Source organism: Aulonocara sp. 'chitande type north' Nkhata Bay, linkage group LG18 (assembly GCF_057382095.1).
Source record: "Aulonocara sp. 'chitande type north' Nkhata Bay isolate Kocher_YH1m ecotype deep benthic linkage group LG18, A_spYH_male_GT1.1, whole genome shotgun sequence".
Lineage (NCBI taxonomy): Eukaryota > Metazoa > Chordata > Actinopteri > Cichliformes > Cichlidae > Aulonocara > Aulonocara sp. 'chitande type north' Nkhata Bay.
The window spans coordinates 13,248,406-13,265,381 of record NC_141361.1 but is presented as its reverse complement, the minus strand read 5'-3'; the positions used below and the strand labels follow the sequence as shown (position 1 = coordinate 13,265,381).

The window sequence follows — 16,976 nt, the reverse complement described above, 5'->3', positions numbered from 1 at the left end:
CTGTAGTACTTTTCAGTATTTACACTAGAGGCGCTACAATGTTTTTCCTTTTCTTTTTATATCTTAAAAAGACATTTTTATATCATAAACCTTAAAAGGTTTATGAACTCATTTGAATTCACATCATGTCTTTTTCCCTCTAATATCCTTTGTTATGTAACGTATTTACGATTTCTTCACTTGAAGAGAATCTGACGCAGGGCTGCTTTGATAGCATTAGTTGAATTTGCTGTGGGATTTCTTACCCCCCTCCCCTCCTCCCAACAACCTTTTTTTTTTGATTAAGGAAGGATTTGTCAGTAAGTCTTTGCTTTTATGGCACCAAAATGAAAAGGGACACTTCAGACTGCACAGAGTTTAAATCAGAGAAATATACAACGCTGACTTTCAAACGCCGTCCTGTCACTGCGGGAACAATCGCCTGATCAGTACATCGCCCTTACCTCTGTCTGCACCATGGCGGGCCGCTGGGTGCGAAGCGTCTTTACTGTCTGGAAGAGGTCAACCACACCTTCGTACCTCATCCTCTCTAGCACGATGCTGAGGGTGATGAAGACTCCGGTCCTGCCCACCCCGGCACTAGCAAACACACACACACACACACACACACACAGACAGTATTACTACACCTGCTCTCTAAATATTCTGAAATTTAAGTCGTGGTGGGAGCAGAGTCCAAAGCACAGTCGTTCTCCTCACCTGCAGTGTACAGTGATTGGTCCGTCCTGTCCAAACTGCTCCTTGGTTTTGTGCACTTGTCCAATGAAATCTATGAAGCCTTCTCCAGTTTTTGGCACTCCTTGCTCTGGCCAGTCGGTGAACTGGAACTGGCGGATTGTTCTGGACTGGCCATCCTGAGGGGGGAGCAGATATGGAGCTTCAGAGAGAAGTTTCATTTAAAAGAGAGACCCGATAGCTCTCTGCTGTACTCTGGAGTGTGCGCTTCACAGATCTCGCTGTGCTTTGAACTCAAAAGGGGGGAAAAATAAACAACAACCCAGCAGAGGGTTTCATGTTGAGGTTTATGAGTATCCTGTTGGCTGTCACTGCAGCCGTCTGATCATCAAATATCTACCTCAGACGCAGTATGAATAAAGCTGACCACCTGGATCACAGTGACAGATTTGTGGCAGCGTAGTGTCAGAATTATGCGGAGTAAATGAGCGCATTTCTAAACATATAATTTGTTCAACCTTTGTTTATACAGGATTGCAGAAGGGACCATAAAATGTGGCCCACAAAGCGAAAACATACATATAGACAAATATTCAGGTCTGCAAACTGCAGAGAGGAACATATATTTATACACACACACACACCCATATAAAAGAAAGAGTGGATGTGGGATTAGAGTGTTGCTGTGCTGGGAGCCTTCAGATGACAGTAAAGTATATTTATAGCTCATTGAAACTACTGCATCACAGGGAGTTGCAGTACTGGCCCTCAGGGATTGAAGGCTATGCTTTTCATGTATTTTCACAGCGATCGTGAAACACACATGCACCGGCGTGCACGCGCACATACAACACACGCTCACATCTAGAAGCACAAAAAACGCGTACGATTCATAGCACAAGCACGCTGATGCTAAATCCGGGTGAAAATGTTTGATGGCGCATTCACTTGATGTCAGCCTGTCAGGAAAAATAACACAGAGCGCGTTCTGATCATCTCTACCTTGAAATTACAGTCGGTATAATTCTTAACACTTAGCGTGAATGTCAGCGTTCGGATGAAAACCTAAAATTAAGATGGATTTTTGGTTGGACGGCTGTATTTGTGGAAAATGCCAATGAACCTCCCCACCTCCACTGCCTTGAAGACATGTACGTAGACATATTCGAGTCCACACACACACGTGGGCACATATGCAGCGTTTCACACACACAGAGTGAACTCACCCTGGCATCTGTGACTTTGAACTCTCTGAGGATGTACTGAGGCATGTTGTACTCAGCCATCGGATCCACCACAAAGTACTGGTACCTGGCTGACCGCTCTGCTGGCCAGTACTGATGACACTTCTCCTACAAGAGAAAAAGAGAAGGAAGAAACTTTCAGCTCTTAAATTTAAACAACCTTTCTCCATTAGGGGAAAAATGACTGCTCCGATTTGTTATTGGTATGTTTTTAGGACGGGTTACTGTACGTCATTAATCATTTGGAGTCATGAGAACGGCTCTGCTTACAAAAGAAAATCCTGATAGACTAATCTGTGGTTCTGAAATATTACCTGATTCATCTTAGGTGGCAAAATATTTACATAATTTGTTTGTGTTCTTAACTACAGCGATGATTTGCATGAGAGCTTTTTTCATCAGCTGTGATTACGGCTGAGAGGGTGATAAAAGCTGTAAAATGCAGTTGAGTGCTGTCAGAATCACCTGCATAATCACAGAACAGCTCACAGTAAGATATTATGGATTTAATCAAATTGCTGCCAAGATGAGTGTCCCATTTCTTTCCCTGTAAGGAATGTGACTGATGATCTGAGAGATTTATTTGCCATTTCGCTGAAAGTGAAGTTTAGACAATATGATTTTTATGCTGTACCCTTAAAATTTGGAGCCAACACTTGGTTATTTTAACTTGTCATTACAACTGAAAAGAACCAACTTCGCACTGTTTAAAGGTTAAGAAACAAAAAAACCTCCAAAACAGTCTAACAGTACCTCTTTGAGGGGGCGGCTAACGAGCGGTATGCCATGATGGAGCCTGACTTGCGGTTTGCCCCCGTATCCAGCCTTTGTGTTACGCTAAGTGTTCCCCGAGTGCAGCTTTACAGTCTATACTTCGCAGGCATATAATTCAGAGAGAGGATGCGCATCCTAAAACTAAAATCTAATTCTCAAAAGTAGTGACGGCGTTAGACAATTTGGAGTTCAACCCTTGAAAGAAGAAACTAGCCCACGTATAGACACTGTCATCTCATTTTTAGTCTGCGCTCGCGTCTTACCCGTCCCATCTCTCGTAGCTTGGTGAGCATGACAACAATGGTGGAGTTGTGCTCCCACAGCATCCTCCAGAAGTCTTCAGTGGTTTCAGCCAGCGGGCCCTGGGTGGCCAGGTAGGCTTTCTGCTGTCTGAAGATGCAAATTCACACAGAGGAGGCGAAAAGTAAAGATCACACATAATAATTATAAATTTTATGGTGCTTTTACAAATGGCATTAAGAAGCACATCCCAAAGCAGTAACCAGAAAGGATTAAATGATTAAAGAAGAGCTGTGGCTGCAGAGTGGTTAGCAAAGGAATTATTCCCACTGTGCTTCCAGAAAATTACGTCTTACAAAGTCCTTGAATACTCAGACATGAACTTATTGAAATAAAACTTAAAGGGCAGAAAAACAAAAACCCAACACATTTGCATGACATTTACAGTATATACACATTTACAGTATATACACATTTACAGTATATACACAATGTGATATTTAGTAAAGGTAAACAAAAGCAGCTTGAAGCTGTTTAGCTGGGTATTTCAGATCCTGTTTGCAGGCTTTGTATATGCTGAAAGTGTGACAATGTCAACAAGACATTTCCTGCATATTTACTGTACATGGTAAATAATTGATGGCAGCTATCCTCAATCTTGAGTAATCCAAGCCTGTAGATCCTCTGACCCCCTCTTTCCTCTTTGAAACACAGACTTAGAGAGAGAGAGAGGCAGCACTTGATATGCTCACAAAACGAGAGATGAGCTCATCCACTGAGGTGCCAGAGCTGTGCTGGTGTCCTACGTGACTTTGGTCCAGCTGAGCAGTTTGTTTTGTCAAACAGCAGATGGCAGCAGAGCGCCGATCAACAGAGAGCAGTCTCTGAGTAATCCAACACACAAACCCAAGCAGAAGAATGCATGTGCGCACACACTCTCACATGTTTGCAACACATGCAAACTGGCATTCAGGTGTAGGCATTTTTGGGTGCAAAAGTTCTGCAAGTATATTCACATGCAGACACACGCACGCTGAGCCATGGCTGAACAGCTAATGAAGGTGCTGCAGGCAAAGCGCTAATGTGGAACTGGGAGATTAGAATGTACTCTGGGCCTCGCTCACACAAACACAGAAACAACAGATTGGGGGAGAAGAGATGACATACAGAGAGGGGGAGGCGAAAAGAGTGAGGAATCAAATTAAAAAGATGAAAACGGGGGGAAGAAAGCGCAAACTATACAGCAGAGATGTGCAAAGTACTGAGAGGATGTTGAGATGAGATGAAAGAGCGAACGCTGCTCTCTCCAGCTGGTCATCAGAGTGCAATGTAGGACTCGCTGCCGAGGACGAGGAGGGTGGAGGGAAGAGAACAGAAGAGAGGAGGCAGGGGGAGAGGAAAAGGAAGAAAATCAGAAAGCAGGAAAGGGGGATTTGAGAGCAGCAGAGGAAGAAAGGGAAGCAAAGAAAAAGCAGAGCTAAGCAGGGGATGAATACTAAAATTGAAATTAATAGGGTGGACCCCTCTAACCCTCCCATAAAATGGCCCCTAACCAAAACAAAAACAATTCAAAGTGTATCACACAATAACAACTTCGCTGCAGTGTCCCAATGAGTGCACAGCCAAACAGCACAAAGCACTCTCTGCATCATCCCACATGACTGCAGTGCTTCAGGACATAGTGTTTCATTTCAACCTCATTACAATGCTAAAACTCCAGCCCGCATCGGAGCATATCCAGGGCTTGCGCCCCTGATAGCATAGCTGGAATCAATGGCTCGCCTCTCATTAGCTTAGCATATTATTGGCTTTTCTTGAAGGCGCTGGGGTGAAGGGCACTGGAGGCCCCTGTTTAGTTTTTATTTATGCCCGCGTTTAAAAGCAGCTTAATTACACAGTGCCGCTGGTGCACACAACAGGTCCCCACCCGGATGTCTGTCTCTGCCATGGTGTTTGGATGGAAAAATTAAGATGGCGAGTGGGAGAAAAGGGTGGGAGGAGATAGAGAGAGACAGGGAGAGGGGGGAAAAAGTGCAAAGGAGACAGATTAGGGAGGAGAGCAGAGAGAGACACAGATAGAAAGGGGTAAAAATAAAGAAGGAAAAAGACAGAGACGGGCGGGGAAAATAGAAGAGAGAGAAGAAAAAGGCAGGGAGGGTTTTAGAAATCGCACTTCATTACGATACTCTCTTGCTGCAATTATGCCATTTACACAGCAACAATGGAGGGTCTGCCTCTGTGGAGCACCTTCTCATTAATAACAGGACTGAAGATGGGGGTGGGGGAGGGGGATTTGGGAGGTGGGAGTTGAGGTGTTGTCTCGGTCACGGCCCCCATATGGACTAAATGACATTTCATGCTACCTGACTCTATCCGCTTTACTTCCACCATAGAGGAGCCATCTCTGCCCATGCTTGTATAGATATAAAACAGAGAGGCACCTTTTCATCTTCCTTCCTCTAGGAAGCAATTTGGACTCACAGAGCTCACGGGGACAGCAGCAGAAGCCTCAATATAAAGGCAGCAGTGGCTTACTGAATGAAAGTCACATTGACATAGCCGGGAGTAATTCTTACAGCTGAAACTGCCCACTGCTGCCTCATCTTCCAATCCCCTCCCATACGTTTTATCCACTCCATTGTGCCTTCCTATGGTATTCTTTACACCTGTAACAATCAGTGATGCCAAAAAAAAGAGAAAGAAGGCTGCAGGCCTGCTACATGCAGTATAGTCAGAAAAGTATCAGCATAGCGATGCATTGCTTTGCTGTTTTAAGCCGGGACTCCAGGACACTGAATTGGAGCATGGCTGCAAAAGAGTGTTTACATACAGGAATGAATGAAAACTTCCAAGTCAGGAGACAGAGGCTAACTAGAAAGGTTAACAAAAAAGTAATTATTGTATTTAATATTTGCTTGCAAGTCCCGCTCTATCAATGTCTGCCTGAGTTCTAGTACTCATTAACATTGGCAGACACTTCCCTGGTGATGCTCTGCCAGCTCTGTACAGCATTCATCTTCATTTTCTGCCTTCAGTCTGACCCTGTGTATAAAAAGGGTCTAAAAGCCTTTTACTGTTACCACAAATTAGATGTGAACACCCTCAAACAACCACAAATGGTTTGCCTGGTGTTATTTTGTACTCTCTTAATGTTTATGAATCCACTGACAGAAACAAAACCAACAATTTCTTAATTGCACTAGTTTTGCATCTGTTGCCAAAGCCTGATACAGTTCATTTTTTTAATGCATTACATAATTTGTTTTTGTTTAAAAACTGTTAAAAACACATCAACCTTTGAAATGTCTCTTAATTACGATTAGCATTCAAATTGTAGTTTATTTAGAGCCAATCCCACATACAGGCAGGGGCGCCAACAAGGGGGGCACAAGAGAGAGGAAGACACCCTACAATAAGTTGATTAACTTGTTATTTATTCCAGCATATATAATTTCTGCCATTCCTATTGTGTCACTCTGTATGTCCCTCACGATTTCCCATCGTCACCCCCTCCCCTCTCACACACACAGACAGAAGGTTGGTGGCACACCGTGTGACACCCCAATATTCTAAGTGGCCCTAATATGCCTAACCCATACAGGGCTGTCCAAACTAGCAATATGAACAAGCAGTGAAAGCCTACACACAGCCTGTCTACAGACAATAAACAGGGATGGTGATGTGCAGATGATGGTGGTGAATTTTGGGAAACACTCATAAGGACACTTCAAAGACAGCGTGGGAAACTCTTCTATTACTTGGTGCTGTTTGTATTTGGGGATACCAACAGTATCTGAACAAATTACTCCATAAATTCTCCACTTAATCCTGTAAGTTTTCCTTAAAGTAATGTTTGAAACAAGGCTTACATTTTGTTTTAATACAATTTTCTTTTGCAGTAGGAACAAACAGGCTTGGAAATGTGAGTCAAAGACACTGCAGTATTTGTAGTGAAGTTAGTGGATGAGTGGTGCTTAGCTGGTTTGGATTTGTTGCCAGAAAAACACAATAACGCCACACTCGCCTTTTACAGCAAGCGCAAGATCAGCTATTTAAATTCACAGCTGCTCAGATCTCGAAGACGAAGTCCTTCACTGACCTGTAGCCATCGATGCAGCTGGCGTTGATATAGTCTGAGCCCTCGACACCTCGGATGGGCTGCAGGCAGACACGCGTGGATTCGAAAGGCATGATGTTCACCAGGCGGTTCTTGAACTTGTTGCAGGGCAAGTTGGCGCTGATAAAGCGTGACGTGTGGGCTTTGGAGTTGGCCAGTCTCTGTTTAAGAAACGGTGGGAAGAAAACAGGCAGGGAAAGAGATAGGGAGAAAAAAAATCAGTCAAGTAAATAAACAAGGATGCCTCTCTATCCATAGTTTCTTTTGATTGGATACCCCTACCAAGTAAAAGGTTTAAAGAGCAGGTGGGCAGGGTTACATTGCTCGCAGCCAGAATTATGTGTTTAAGATGATCATAATAGGGATATCTGCTCTCTTTGACATTACAGAGTACCAAGAGTTAAAAAGAAAACTGTTTACAGGAGTCTGAAGCACAACTCGCCACATTTACTATGAGCATTAACCACTTTAAGGAAAAAGCACAACAAGTCCACTCAAAAGTTTACTCCTAACTAGAGATGGTCTGATTCAGAAATCTGCTGTCTGCAGTAGACTGTCTCCCATAGCGTCCCAGAGCTTGCTTGAAGGACTGTAGGCGTGACATGCTCAGTGCTGGCAGTGGACAGAGCACAGATGGACAGCACAGGAGCGTGTATGCCCAGTTATCGTACTCCAGGAGAATTTGTGCGTGTGCGATGTGGCCAGACTGTGTGGGCATGGAGGCTGTGGCCCCCACGTACGCCACAATCATTCTCTCACTCTTTCATTCTCTGTTGTTGGCAGGAGTGTAGATGCTATTATCACTTCAAACAGAATGGATCATGGTCATAAGAGGGCTAATGGCAGAGCCGCGCTGGGAGGAGAGTGCGTAATAACATCACAGTCAATGGCTATTGACAGAAGGTGTGCGCGTGTGACTGCGACCTTGAGCACCAGCTGTGTGTATGTGCGAGTGTCAGTCATTTTGTAACTCTCCATGTGTATGTGTGCTCACGTGTTGGTGTTTATGTGTGCTTGTTCTTGTACATTTGTCCCTGAAACATGTGTTGGTCTGTATGCAGTGATGCTGCCGTGCAAACGGCTGTGATGTCTCAGCGCTGATGTCACTGATTCAAAAACACAAAAAACCCCAAAAAGAATACTTGTGCAGTGGCCGATTGGGTGAATTAATTATTTGTGACACCGACACGGATTTTGCAGCTGCAATCTGTTGCACCTTTGACAAGATTCCACCATAAAAGTAGCAGAGCAAACAGGTTTCGTTAATGTGAGGAAAAACAAGGAGAATGGTAACTTTATTTTGTAACTTTTGTTATTTATTACCACTTCCTGTGCAGCAATCCATTGACTTTTACACACTCTTGATTACAGTTAAATATGCTTATGTAATTATGAAAGAAATTTATTTGATGTGTGTGCGTCAATCACCTTGAACTCCAGCTCCATAGCGGTGACCGTCTCTCCAGGTGCGGGCTGGGTGAGTTTCTGGATGTGGGCGTAAAGGTTGCGGGCTGGCACCTCGGTGTTGCCGCAGGTAGCGGCCTCCAGTAGGGCTTCATGAATAAAGATGTACTGGTCCTCAGTCTGGACCATATAGTTCCTCTGGGCACGCATGCACGTCACATGGCCGTATATGTCTACAGATTTCTCGTGCTTCATGCGCTCCAGCATGGCATCAATCACAATGAAGCAGCCAGTCCTGCCCACGCCCGCACTGATGGAGAGAAACGGAAAAATTAATATGTTTTCCTGTTTGTACAGACGATCATCATGCGGTGGAAAGACATCATTAACACAAAAACAAACATGCAATCAGGAGGACTGTAGAGTATAGTAAGATTCCCGGTTCTTTAATGTTCTCTCTACACTTGACAGCTGAACACTCAGCATCTTATCATCCGGGGTTAGTTGTTTTACACCTGCTAACAGTAACAAATTACTGGGGCAAATTAATATATCATTACTCTATAATAATACCATCAGCAAATTAATATCAGTGTCCACAAGAACAACATTTTATCATCTCTGTTGCAAATGATGTCCTTTACAGAGCAGATTCATAACTCCTGTTGTTACAAGTTGTTACTTCCATTAAATATATTTTAATGGTATTTCAGTTTTTAGTATGTATCTATTATTCTGTTTGATTAATGCACTACTAAAAACACAGCTTGTTTCTTCATGTTCCCACCTGCAGTGGACCACCATGGGCCCTGCATCTGGAGGATTGCAGGCTTTTACCCGCCGAAGGAAGGCCAGGATCGGTGTGGGATACTCGGGCACCCCGTGGTCTGGCCAGGCCATGAACTGGAACTGTCTCACCTCCCTCTTTTCACTGGAGCCATTCTGTGGGTGAATCAGTTTAGTCAATAAAACAGGAAGCCTAGTGGGAGATCCTGGCATGGTAAAGTGTAACTGGCTCCTTTAAAGTAAGACATTTTCATCTTTAATAAGTAAAGGTCATGCTGTTTTTTTCATGCGATTCATCATTCTTCATCGTTCACGTAAAATCTGCAGTAAAGTCTGAAAAGCACATGTGATTAACTATTTTAAGGTCTCAAGTTAACGCATAACTTTGATAGCAGTACATAGAGCGCTCTACTTTTAGGCCTGTGATCATGCTGCAAGTGTAGGTGTAGATAACGTGTATAATTTTGGAACTTAGCCCCAGCGGTTTCTCTGAAGGGGTTTCTTGGCATTGTCACCATTTCTGATTGAAACCAATTAATTGTTCCAGCCAGAGACTTGCATTTAATTAGGAATTATAATAATGTTAGAAATTATAACCAAGTGATGGAAAAAAGAAATGGAAGAGGAGAAATAAAGGACAAACCATTAGTCACATCATCACTGCACTGAAGTATACGAATCAAATTGAGAGAAAAAAGTGCTTCTTAAAAGAAGAAGAGATGAATGTTGGAAGTTACAAAAACAATTACAATAATGGAAAAATTATTCATGTATAATAGCCTTTAACTGTCTGCAGAAAAATGAGGAATTGCATTTAGACTGCAAATGAAAAAGGCTACTCTACCTTGTAGAGGGCGAAAGTACGGACGCTGTACGTTGCCAACTCTACAGTGTCCAACATGGTGACCTGGATCATCCCATAGGTCTCTGTTCCACGCGATGGCCAATACTGGTCACACTTCACCTGGCGAAGCAAAAGAGAGGGCACGCTGTCAGGAGTGAACTGCTGCGAGTATGCACCACGAGGCTAGTGAGAGGCTTGTAGGATCACACTGATTAACAAGGAGGGAACATTAAAGAGGTCAGATCAAAGGCTTTGTCCACTGTCTAATTAAAAACTGAAGACTCGGCATCAGCTCAGGTATCCGCTACAGAAAAAAAAAAAAGAGCACTGCAGAAGCAAGCTTTTGCATGAGCGTTCATGTGTGTCCACATTTGAAGCGGGCTTCAATCGAGCATAAAAAGCCCACTTTGTCTTTTACCAGCCTGTGATCATTTTCAATTAGCTAACTGTCGGGTGGTTCGCACTCCTTTGTCATGTATGCTTTTGGCGCATTTGTGCTGATCGGGTGCTGCATTGTGGAGGGAGATGTGTCTAAAAGCCTGTTCTGGCCAGCCGTGAATGGACAGCAGGTTCGGCCACCTGGCTCCATATGTGCTCCATATCTTTGGTCTCATCCACAAACTTCGCTGTGGATGAGACTAAAGATTCTCCAAACACTAGCACCGAGTGTTTGTGTATCTCTGAAATGACGACTGGCCTTCATTTTACTCCTTGTGGCTTAGCAACGTGTAGTTGTCACTACTTTAGAATAAAAAAGAAAATGTTTCTTTTCACAGCTATTCTTCACTCAGAAATAACCTTTCCTGACCAAACTGATGAATTTAATTGCTGAAGGTAACTTGGCAAAAACTGGACTTACAAAAATGCAATCACATAATCAGTCATTTGATATTTAGAAATGCTTTCATCGCCTTCAACAACTATTGAACAAAGTTTAATGGTTAAGGTGATGAATCACCTTGATACCTAAACACTCGGAATAGCCAGCCTGGTCTTGCCCAAGTGGGAAACGCTCAGGCAGAAACATGAAGGTAGTTCATTCATCCCAAGGTTATAGGGGCATAAACATGGGGTGGTTAAAGATCAAGAAAGAAAGTCTGAAGCCCAATCCTAAAAACAGAGAAGGTGTCTGTCTCTGAAATTCAAACTGGGAGTGGTTCCTATTCTACTTCTGGAAACTCACAACAAGGGGTCTGCACTCAGAGTGATGTGCTCTTTTGAGATAACATAAGATATTTAAGACATGTTTATAATATCCTCTCTCTTTAATATACAGTCTGTGGTCTTCCCCTCTAGTTCCTGGCCTGTCTAAAAATGTCTTTGGAAGCACTTCATGTTCAGTATGACCCTTTCAAGGCTTTTTCCCCAGTCAGTTACAGGCACGGAAACAACTACAGAATCAGCTTTAACGTCAGGAATCCTGGGACAAGAACTTGCTGATATTGATTTGGATAACATGAGAGGAAGAGATGTGGCACGGGTGAGCTAATCATATTGATACTGCAGTACAGAGCTGACATTTGGAAGCACTTTGGCTGTCTCAGAAAGCTGGTAAAAATTGACACACAAAATGCACTAAAATTCACCCCCTCACATTTCACCTCCCCCGGTGACAGTTTCCATTCAGAGGCAGAGGCAGACCTCGCAGGAGAAACTCAATTGAGTGATGGGGAACTGCTTGCCGTACAAACATATGGATTAGCAGTCACCACTGTAATGAATATCTTTGTGCTGCCTGAGGTTGGGTGGCATATTCTCCTACACAAAGCACTACAGAGGGACACGAACACACACACAGGCTCCAGGTTTCACTATCATCTGCTTCTGCTTTGAACCTTGCTTTCTCACATGTCGTCACCTGGCCTTTTGCAGCTGGCATAGACCTCTTATCTACACACACACACACACACACACACACACACACACACACACACACACACACACACACACACACACAAGTGAGTAATACCACTGGTCTCATTTCGAGTCCTGACCTTTTAGGGTTTTACTAACTAGTAATGCAAGAGGAAGCAGAAATTTTTCCTGCGGCCGGATCTCATCATTATATTTGTCAAGCAGCTGCTCTGTTTGGCATGAGACGTCAGTCTAACTGGGTGGTGGGAGGTTGACTCACGCACCATATGCGCCTGAGTGCATTTGCGAGAGAGACGCAGACAAATAAAGATTGTGTATTTATATAAAAGGAGTGGACCTAAAAAACAAAATTCCCTGAAACAGTGAAGTAAATCCATGTGTCTAATTAGAAGCACAGGCATTATTTTGGGATGATTTTGCAAATGTATCAATGCATTTCTCTTCATTATCACACTGCAAACACTGTTTGTTTGATACAGTTTGGAGCCTAAGTGTTCAATATTATTCCAAAATTAAATTAGGGAATCTAATCAGTTTAGCTGACTGTTGGCTGTCTGATACCGTTTTGGAAAAAGCCATTTAAAAGTTGTCACATACATGCAGAAGATTAAACTAAATGTTTAATCTTCTGTATAGAGAAAGACTGCTTTGATTTGGATGCACCACGTGTATCACAATATGTTTACAAAGTATTACTGCACAGCTATTTGTGAGCGTTAAGCTATAAGCTATACTGAAAATAGAAGTTTGTGGAAGGTTCATGCAAAGTAGAAATGATTTTGGAGGGGCTAACACTGCACCGAGACACCACCTCCTGGTTCGGAAATGAAACTACACCCCTAAAGCTTCGTCCACCACTCTTGTGATGTCACACACAAAAAAATAAAAAAAATCCAATGTAGTCTGATATGATTTGGAAAAATACTTCCACCCCCAGCTGGTTGAAGGCGGGTTTGGTTCTTTGTGTCTCTCTCCATGGTGTTGGCAAACCAGCGGATTTCAAAATGTGTGTAGGAGGTGGGGATTGGCTCCGAGGCCTATTCATTTTTCTTTAGGTTCCTCGTGTCGTGGTGTTTCAGTTCTTTATATCCTTATGTATATGCACAGCCACCACTCTGGGCTCAAAGAAGGAGAGCCTGTTTATCTGTCACAGGGCTCTGAAATTGCCACTCAGACGCACTAAATATACCAAGAGGCGTTTGTGAATACAAGTATGTCCTCCCCATCAAGTGAATGTGCAATAAAACTCATCTAATCAAGCTGAATATATTCTCCGAGGAACAAATAAATGAGTTCTGTTCTGAGAAGACATATTGTGCTCACAATTTGCCTAAATGATTGATTGCACTGATAGCTTAAAATTAAAACAGATGATATGTTGTGAAGGATAGCAAGTAATTTAAAGCTTGACAAAACAATTGCGAAGAATCAGTATAGATGAACTCAGCTTCAGGTAATGATCTTCTCCCCCAAAACAGTTGAGTCTGGGATTTTGGAAACAAACTCTTATTTATACTTCTTCTCTTCTCCCGTTCTTCATCTGGAGACTGTCTTTTATTAGGGTACTGTATGCATACACTAATAAAACAGCACATACTGGCAGGGCTCCATGCTGATATTTTCTTCCCCCTCCAAGGAATTCATGAGCATGATTTTGTGATGGTAATTAAATAAACCCAGTCCAATTTTGAATCTCAAGTTGTCTGGTGCTCTTTCTCTTTTTTTTCTCCACTTCTTTTATTAGCATAGATTTATTTTAGGAGCCCACAACTGTTGTTAGATGACAATCCTTTTTCATTCCAACTTCAGAAATTTCATTATAGTGCTGTGGCTTTCGTGGTATTACTATATGTATGGAACCTTGATAAGGAAGTGCCAAAAATAAATACGCAGAAATCGAGTATTGAACAATTTTTAAATAATCAAAGAGTTTGCATTATCAGATTTGAATATATAAGCAGTGCACATGCATCACTTTCACGTGGGACCGTTCAATAGCAGGATTGCAAAGTTAGACGCACAGTTGCCAGGATAACTTCATCGTAAGTGACAAGCAAACAACAGGAGGGGAAATCGGAAACGGTACGAAGGTTTGTGCTGTTACCTCACAAACATATTTAGACAGAGTTCACGCAGAAGTTTTTTAGAGATTGCCGAAGACTGCGGAGAAGAGCAGCAACATGAAGCGATACTGTCCGCAGACAAGCAAAATATCCTTTGAAGTCCTTGTGACTTTGATCAGGCTGACAAATCCAGCTTTAAAGCAGGACTGGGTGTCTATATGCCTTCAGGCTTTGTTGGGTGTAAAGTTCCTCAGTGTGAAGCTACATAAATATATATACACAGGCCATTTGTGTATCAGAAAACTCCATTTCTGTCCACTTTTTGACTTCCAAACGTCAGCTGATGGTTGGGTTTGTTTGCAGCATTGTCAGCCTCGGTGGCTTTAAGTTCTATACAAGAGTCCTTCGTTTTGCTCTCCTCTCTGCACCAATAACAGCTACTGGTTTGTTGATTTGTCACTCAACAGTGAACAAAAAAGATAAACAATAATATCAAACAAAATATTTTACAACTAACATATTAACAAGCATTAAACATTATGTACCACTTAAAATTCATTATTATCATTGCAATTAATAATTTATTATAATCACTTTTATGGGGTTCATTATTAATAAATTAAATTAAATCAATGCATGATTAATGCTTTGTGCAGGAATTGTTGAGGAATGAAGTTGCACATTACAATATTTTTAAGGCTTCTCCTTACCCTTGACTTTTCCTCCAGTCTGGTCATCATGACAATGGTGCTGGATCTCTGCTCCCACACCATCCTCCAGAAATCACTCAGTGTCTCTGGCAGAGGCCCCTGAGTAGCAATGTAGGCATTCTGCTTCCTGTAGCCGTCGATGTAATTGGCATTAATGTAGTCACTTCCTGGAACGGCTGCAAAAAAGACAAACAGTGTGCATAAAACTCCTATTAGACAGTACAGTAACTATTATAATATTTCACTGTTCATTTATGGATATTTTCCCTTTGTACACTGCCAGAAGTCAAAGACAACCTGTCAGTCAATCACCTAGATTACACAGGTCTTTATGATTTACATGCTTAAATCAATACGGAACAAAAAAAGATACTTATGTGTGCAAAATTTTCATCTTTTAAACCTGCACCTGCAGGCGTACAACATGTCCTTGGAAGTTTTGAAGGAGGCCTCAATCGATGGCGGTGTCAGTCAATAGCTATCTGAGGGGTTAAGTGGTTACGTGAGCTCTTACCATCAACGGAGGTGAGCACCACTCTGGAGTGGTCATAGGCGATTACGTTTGCATAGCGGTTCTTTGGCTTGTTTACTTCCATGTTTGAGTTTTCCCAGGTAAACTGCTGGCCTGGATCAATGGACTGTGAGACAGGACAGAGGAAGGAGGGAACAACAAAATGAATAAATGAAGTACGAATGATTATGAGAGAATGAACAGAGAGCCACCGAGCAAAACGAGAAGCTGTGCTGTGGATACCAGCTTACAAAGTGAATCCCTGATGCTTGCTGCTCTGCAGCTGCTTTTTGTGGATTAACAGTTTGGTTATCTGCGTGACATTTGCTGTCTTATGCTAATGAAGTACAAATATAAAGGGTCTCAATTTTTCATAGGCAGAGTGTAGAAAGGCTTTAGTTTTAGTTGAGAAGTTAGAAAGGTTTTAAGTTTGCAGTCCACAATTTGACAATTCCACTGAATTACCTTATCCTGGGAGGTCATCTGCACAATTTGGTGCAGTGTCCACAACTGTTTGTTCTTGTCTCTATCGTATCTTCCTGGCTTGTGTTTTTGTCCTCTCTCTTTCTGACCCTCTTACGTCATTTGTCTCTTGGGCTAACACGACAGCAGGCTGCATATATATCGATCCGGGGAGATATGTGATGGCCTCTTATCCCTTGCTAGATAATGTCACAGAATCTCTTGTTATGCCATATCGATCCCCCACAGCTCACGCCGGAACCATGTCCAGTAATTCCCCGGGCCTCGTGCCTCACAAATCCAGCAGGAGTTAAAATGACACATTCAAAATTAATTCTCTAACTTAATGCAACTTCAGTAATTTAACTCATTCACTGCCATTGACGTCTATAGACGTCAATTACGTTTTTCAATGGGAGGGGCTAGAATACAACCTCGGGCAGCTTGTCAGTGAACATCAGACTGCTTGAAATGTATTTTTCACAAAAAGCTCGTTTTCTCCCTTTTTGTGGTCAAAACAGGCATTTTTGGTGGAACCCACCTCTCTTCTACAGCTGATTACTAAAGAATGGAAAATGGTAGAAACAAGCTTTTTTTTTGGATGGAAGAAGAGAGTCTGTTCTTCATTTTGGTAGGTTCAGCGTTTATATGATCATAACACACAGTTTTCTGTGGCTCTTCAAAAATGAGTAAAAATGCTCAAAAACCCTGGCAGTGAATGAGTTAATTATTACAGGTCATTTTACGTCAAAATGTTACAGCACAGCTTTCATGTAAAAATACTCGGATAATGGACAAAATCTATGGTGCAAGGTGAAGCCTCGAGAGGAGGAAAATAAAGATCCTGGGCCATTAAATGTTTCTGCAAAAAGTCCTTATACGAACAAAGCAGGTGTAGTTCTCCTTATTTGTAAATCAAACGTACAGCAAATTGCCATTCAGCTGCTTTCTTACAAACACAATGAACTGATAGCGTTCCTAAAGTGGCACCTACATTAGTATAAATGTGGCTTAAAATTGAAATTTAAGCTATTCTGCACTTTTGTTTCTGAACAGGACATAAAAATGTAAAATGCTCATATGCAACTACAGCTCCAATTTGCTCTGCGGTGAGAGTCACAGGGTCACAAGCCTATTGCTGCTGATGAGCTCAGCACTGCCAATTTTTCTGTCCGTGGCCGTCAGTGTGAAGAGAAAAATTTTATTTGCAGTCAAAACATGTCATATCGATTTGAGAGCTCAGTGAACACAGCAGGCACACTAGGCTGATG

General features: G+C 42.3%; 1 protein-coding gene across 18 annotated transcripts in view; it reads right to left on the bottom strand.

Annotated features, from left to right (window-relative positions):
- Positions 1 to 16,976, bottom strand: part of LOC147308127 (receptor-type tyrosine-protein phosphatase F) — a 159,181-nt gene that overhangs the window by 1,583 nt on the left and 140,622 nt on the right. For all 18 annotated transcript variants that reach the window (XM_086272196.1, XM_086272208.1, XM_086272198.1 and 15 more), the window contains 10 exons: positions 15,247 to 15,370; positions 14,733 to 14,908; positions 10,085 to 10,204; positions 9,242 to 9,396; positions 8,479 to 8,764; positions 7,033 to 7,211; positions 2,957 to 3,083; positions 1,902 to 2,027; positions 700 to 854; positions 444 to 579 (listed from right to left, as the gene is read on the bottom strand). In XM_086272196.1, the coding sequence (XP_086128322.1) occupies positions 444 to 579; positions 700 to 854; positions 1,902 to 2,027; positions 2,957 to 3,083; positions 7,033 to 7,211; positions 8,479 to 8,764; positions 9,242 to 9,396; positions 10,085 to 10,204; positions 14,733 to 14,908; positions 15,247 to 15,370 (1,584 nt within the window). The remainder of the gene's footprint in view (positions 1 to 443; positions 580 to 699; positions 855 to 1,901; positions 2,028 to 2,956; positions 3,084 to 7,032; positions 7,212 to 8,478; positions 8,765 to 9,241; positions 9,397 to 10,084; positions 10,205 to 14,732; positions 14,909 to 15,246; positions 15,371 to 16,976) is intronic.